Source organism: Phytophthora parasitica (assembly GCF_000247585.1).
Source record: "Phytophthora parasitica INRA-310 unplaced genomic scaffold supercont2.4, whole genome shotgun sequence".
Lineage (NCBI taxonomy): Eukaryota > Oomycota > Peronosporomycetes > Peronosporales > Peronosporaceae > Phytophthora > Phytophthora nicotianae.
Window position 1 is genome coordinate 935,629 of NW_008648990.1, and position 5,914 is coordinate 941,542.

A 5,914-nucleotide genomic window follows, 5' to 3' on the forward strand; every position below is an offset into this window, starting at 1 on the left:
GTGGACTTGATGGGAAGCTGGCCTGGGCTGGTCTCGTCTTGGCGGGACGCAGGATGGTGGGGTTGCGTAGCGTGGATACTCTTCCGGTCATGAGTGCAGGTTTTGCGGCGGTTGGGTGGGATCTAATATGATCGCATGCAGTTCCTGGCGCTCAGAGTCAGATTCATATCAACAAATTCTCATCCAGGTGTTGCAAATCGGTGCGGGGTCTAAATCCAATTGCTCAAACGTTACTGAGGCTGATTGCTCTTTTTGAGGTTTAGGTTAACTTGTATTCGTAACATAACGGGCCAGCAATCGAAACTTCACGATCTTGTTTCCGTTCGAGTTGATCTTGCCGTCAGCTTGCTCGAAGGTCATGGACGAGATGTTCTTCTTGAAGCCCAGCTTCTGATTTGCCGTCACAAGCTTGGCATTAATATAACTGGTTGCACATCCATTATCCAATAAAGCTACGCGCTTCTCCTTGGTTTGTGATAGCCGTATTACCAGTCGCATCGGTCTTCCAGTACTAACCGCAGATCCTTTGAGAGCGCTAGTGATTACTTTTCCTTCACTATCGTCTCTGTGTCGTCCACATGCGTCAACTTACTGGTCCTCGACTTCTTTTCTGTTGCCTTCTGATTGTTGTTGCCCTTGGAGTTATTCTTCTGCGTAAAACACCCTTGATCACTGTGTGATGCGGTCTTGTGCATCTTGCATCACTTGCCACTGTGATCTTCATGTTTGTTACTCGACGCCTTGGTGGAGCCGTTATTGCTCGACTTGCTGTGATCCCACTCTTACTACTTTGATTATCACCCGATTTGTTCGGTTTGCTCATCTTCTGCTTGCCTTCATGGAGTTCAGACTGTCCAACTCGTTTAAATTACTGCTCTGCCTGTGGCGTACTGCTAAATATAATGCCACTATACGCACGCCGTTATTCTCTTGGTATCACACGCTTAAATTATCTTATCATGGACTTGTCGCCTAAGTGCATGGATTCGTCGGCATGTTTCGGAGCATTCGAGCGATCTCCCGTATCCTCTGGTGGCATTGGGACACATTTTCACTGCGGCTCTTCGCGAACAGAAAAAGTCCTCCTCCCGCTACGCCCTGGGAACGTACGTACGTCCCCAGCACGCGTACGCCTTTGTGAACTGGGTCGGACTTGTCATAGCGTTGTCATCTGATGCCGCCTGCCACACTTTCAGTGCCTCATTCTCCAGCACTAGCTGCAGGTTCATATCCTTCTCTTCGGAAAGTCAATTTCTTAAGCTGACATAGACACACAAACTTATGGCTCCACATTAGTCAATCTTGAGCGGTGCCTCCGCTGAAGCGAGGGAGCGTTATCTTGACGTACTCACGCTCGGCAGTCTGCTCTTGTGTTGTCACCGGAACCACCACGCCCTTCTCTGCGCGGTCTTCACCAGTTTCTATCGCCCTTCACCTTTAATTACTTTGAACTAGCTCAAAAATGATATGCCCTTGGATCGCAGAGGGGCTTTGAAAGGTAGAAAGAAGACTGATATTTATGTTAGTTAGTTTTGTGTCTTGTCCCTGACTGGGAGACAAGAACGTAGAATGAATAGAAATAAATGTTGCCCCAACTGCTACTTCAACTGCTACGTTGGCGGTCAGCTTCAATATGCCGACACCCTTGTCAGTATCGATGTACTTTGGTGTCCCAAATAAAAAAATTAAGTGCTGGCAGGTGCTACTAGCTGTCAAAGCATTAAGTCTATAGAAACATGCATGTCACTCAAACTTCAGCGACAAACGGCAATTACTATCAGTTCGCAAACGGTGCGCATTATTTATATGGAAATAATACCTCAAACTAGCTGAATTCTTGTTAATACCTGGACGACGGTTCCAGAATCACGCATCAGTTCGAAGTGATCGAGCAAAACTAAGGACGAGCTGGTCATAGGTCGATACTTGCTAAGTGCACTCGGTATTACTGTGAACTTCAGAGACGACCAGATAGAATGGAACGGGAACGCAGTCTCGGTAAATACGGGCGTCACGTCAACGCCTCCGCACAAGAAACCAAGAAGAACCTGCCCGTGGAGTTGAAGGAAGTGGAAATACCAGCTGAGGTGAAGGAGATAAACGACAATTCGGTCAAGCCAACAGAGTTGATTGGTGATGCGGAGATTGACAAATAACGTACGACAAAGTGGTAGACCTGCTTAAGAACTTTGAGATGTTGTATAATGGGCATTTGGGTAAAATGAAGTTGCCGCACAACGTCTTGCCTATTGTGGAACCATTCACACCAGTGCACGCGCGACCCTACTCGGTTCCAAGGAGTAAAGAAGATGGAGCTCGGAAAGAAATACGCAGGCTTCTTACACTTGATGTGCTCGAGCAGGTCTTGGACTCCGAGATGGCGTCACCAGCGTTCTTTTTGAAAACAAAACAAAAAAAACGGATGGTAGACTGCGCTTACTGATTGACTTCCGTATTCTTAACCGGCTCCTGAATTGACATCCATTCTATATCTCGTTAATTTGAAGTTCTCACTAGGTTGGGCGGAGCAAAGTACTTCTCGTCATTGGACGCGAACATGGGCTACTACGCCAGGCAGCTCGGGAAGGAGAGCCGAAAGTACACCGAGTTCTATATGTCCTGGGGAAAATTCCAGTATAAGAGATTGCCAATGGGCATCTCTACGGCGCCTGATGAGTACCAGTTGTGTATGATGAAAATTCTCGGTGGATTGGGCTTTGTCATTGTGTACCTGGACGACATGTTAGCCTTCTCAAAGACAGCTGAGGAGCACGTGAAGCATTTGCGGGTGGTGCCTACACGCCTGGAAGAGTACAACGTAACACTCAATGGCAAGAAATGCCTTATCTTCTGTAAGTCAGTGGAGTACCTGGTTTTTAAGTTGAGTGCGGGTGGTGTGCAACCGCAGGAGAAGAAGATCAGCGCGATCCCGCGGCTGACGGCACCACAGACGAAGCATTAACTGAGACGATTTCTAGGACTAATCAATTACTACAAGGGGGATTATGCTAAGACCACTAACAAAGATGACATCCCTAAAAGCGAAGTTCGTGTGGACCTCGACTGAGAATGAAGCACTCGAGGGTATAAAGAAAGCGCTTGCTGAAGCTATACTATTATCATTTCCGGACTTCTCGAAACCCTTTGATATCTATGCCGATGCTAGCGGCAAGCAACTGAGTGGATTGATCCAGCACGAAGTTCTATTGGTCGGCCATGGAGAAAACGACAGTTGAATATTGCAAGAAGTGTATCACAAGTAAGAATGCAAAGTTGCAAGGAGGGCTACAAGCGTTCGACAAGCTGCCGCCGAGGGACATGCATGTAGTCGATCCGCTCGACATTTATGCACGTCGACACGATAGGACACTACGGAAATGAACGTCAGTATACACTTACAGTAGTTGATGAAGCTACTCGTTGGTTGGAGGTCTCCGTACAGCCAGACAACCGAGGAAAGACGACGCATTACGAATTAAAGGCCTTTCGGTAGAAATCAAGGGTTGAGAGTTGTAGCGTGGAAACTATAGCAGAGACATGGATGTCGAAAAAAAAAGCGCAGGTGCATGTATCGTGTATCCTTGTGGTTCTCATGTGCCAGTGTACTTACTACACTTCATGATGCGGTCAACGCCTTTCCGTGCCTCTTTGGAAAAGATGACATCCTAGTTCATGTTTACGAAGTTGGCATTGAAACTTGGATCTGTTCCAGCATTTCAGCACCACGAACAAAATGAAGACTGAATTGATTAAACGTTAGCTTTATTTTTTCAAGCATCTACCATCCTTCATGGGTCACCACAGTCCGGTCTCCACAACGATCTGATCTGCCAGCATTTCAGCTTCTTTCTCAACATGCTTCTAGGACTTGACACTGTGGGTGATGTTATTTTCAGTAACCTTGTGTGGAATAGCTGGAAGGATGATGTAAGTGCTTTCAACAAAATGAGCCCCAACAAGCAGGAGTCGTGGTTTAAGCCGCTTCGTATTCATTATCAAAGCATTGAGGGAACGATCGAAACATAAACCAGAATCAGGACGCGGAGCGTTTGCTTCACAGTCTGGTTATATAAGATATTGTCAATTCCCAATAAGTCGACTAACATATCCTCGCGAGTTTAAAATTGGAGCTATGGGCCAAGTATCTGAAAACATTAAATAAACACTACCCTGCGAATGTGACTACAATGACGGATGGACTTTTCGAGAACTACAATGATTTAAGCATACTTATGATACTAATCTCACCGCACTACGGATAACCTAGTCCGCGACTTGAAATGCGAAATGGATTATAGCAGGGTAAACTCGAGGATCTTCAATGGAGATTCCGTAATGATTCTACGTCCTGGACGAGTTCTAAAAGGTCATATTTGTCCTAAAAACAACCCAAAGTACATTTTTTTTAAGATTCCGAAGCAACCACAAAAATAGATCACTGTTTAACTTTCTGTCACTTACGAGTATTTATCTACAAAGTCGTGCCTCCGGGTTGACAAAATTCTGAAACTTAGGTAAACCTGGGATCGAGCGTTAATGTAATCGCTAGGAGCTCGTATTTAGCTCACCAATGGTGCAGGTAAAAACGCTGTTGTGTGAGGGTTACTTATACCCCGCCAAATATTGTAGTTACGCTGTTATTAATAATACACGACAAGCCATTTTCAAAAAAAGAGGAAAAAAAGCGGTGTAGTATATGAAGAAAGAAATACAAACTGAAGAACGAAATATAACAGTGTTATCTCTTATTTCCAGCAGTTAATGTGTAATGGTGCGCAAAAAATCCACTACGTTAAGACTTACGAAACGAACATTATAGTGTATACAACAGAGACCTTTAGTGAGATGATTCTGTTTCCACGCTTCAGTCGTATGTTCGACTGAAGTGGTACCATGCTTGGGTGGGTTTAGCGGACAATACTGCTTTCGGATCGAAATATAAGAGCTCAAGCTAATAATAGCGACCTGGATTGCAACGACTTACCACTGTGTATTTTGAAAGAGGACCGCAGGCCACCGACACGAGCTCTACTATCATGGTCTTTTGGTTCACAGTAACGCAAAAAAAAGATGCGGGAACTTATCCGCTTGAAGCCATTTGCCGCCAAACGAGAAACGACTCTAGCCGCATGGGAAAGGTGGCTAAGTCCTTGTATTTTAGGAGTAGCCTTAGCTTTCTCGCGCGTGACGGCGTCTGTGCTTTTCAACAACCTCACCAAATGCACAACTCCGACTTGTCAAACTTGTAGCGCGACGTACACACTACGTCATGGATGACGCTGGGGGTTGGATATAGAAGTGTGTGCAGCTATCTTGAAACGTTTGTTCACATGTCGTTTGTTAGACACCGGTCAAGGTCCCTCTGAGATCAAGGAAACTCCGGAAGCTCTAAGAGCGATTGCCCGAGCTGGAGATCGAGCAGACGGCTCCCGGATCCGGTTTCGCCGGGCCTGGACTCGATTTGAAGATAGTGAGCCGTCGTGGCCTTGAATCCCTGGTTGTCTCGTGATGCGATCGATGGCAATGTCTCTCAACTAGGTGTTTATGCACTGTTCCAATGGATATATGGTATGAGCAGGGCAGGGGAACGGAAACACGTACTCCACAATTGCAGCAAGCTCTGTGCTGCGAGGGATTTCACAAGCATACAGCTGGATACGACCCCGAGGTTAATGCTAAGCACACAATTTTGCTTTGTGGAACTCTTCCGTTTACAGACCCTGCGGTGAAGCAGCAACCTGTTTCCACCACTCTTCATCTATTTGTTTGTCGGAGTCTGGACTTACGTAAAGCACGGATTTACTAATATGGGCCGTCTGCTGATTGTATTTTTCTTTCTATAACGGAGATCGGAATATCTATTCATCGGGAACTAGATCGTCTGCGACTTACACTGGGAATACCCCCCCCCCCC

At 46.0% G+C, this 5,914-nt stretch overlaps 2 protein-coding genes across 2 annotated transcripts; one reads left to right on the plus strand and one right to left on the minus strand.

Annotated features, from left to right (window-relative positions):
- Nucleotides 1-264: 264 nt before the first annotated feature.
- PPTG_03250 (hypothetical protein) lies at nt 265-1,559 on the minus strand (the record flags this gene model as incomplete). The annotated part of the gene is made up of 2 exons (XM_008895926.1): nt 1,111-1,559; nt 265-565 (listed from the first exon to the last, which is right to left on the minus strand). Exons 1-2 carry the CDS (start codon nt 1,227-1,229, stop codon nt 265-267), a joined length of 420 nt encoding a protein of 139 aa, XP_008894174.1. The 5' UTR covers nt 1,230-1,559.
- Nucleotides 1,560-1,834: 275 nt separating this feature from the next.
- PPTG_21250 (hypothetical protein) lies at nt 1,835-2,156 on the plus strand (the record flags this gene model as incomplete). Its single annotated transcript, XM_008896503.1, has 1 exon — nt 1,835-2,156. The coding sequence occupies exon 1, from the start codon at nt 1,977-1,979 to the stop codon at nt 2,154-2,156; it is 180 nt and encodes a 59-aa protein (XP_008894751.1). The 5' UTR covers nt 1,835-1,976.
- Nucleotides 2,157-5,914: the final 3,758 nt, after the last annotated feature.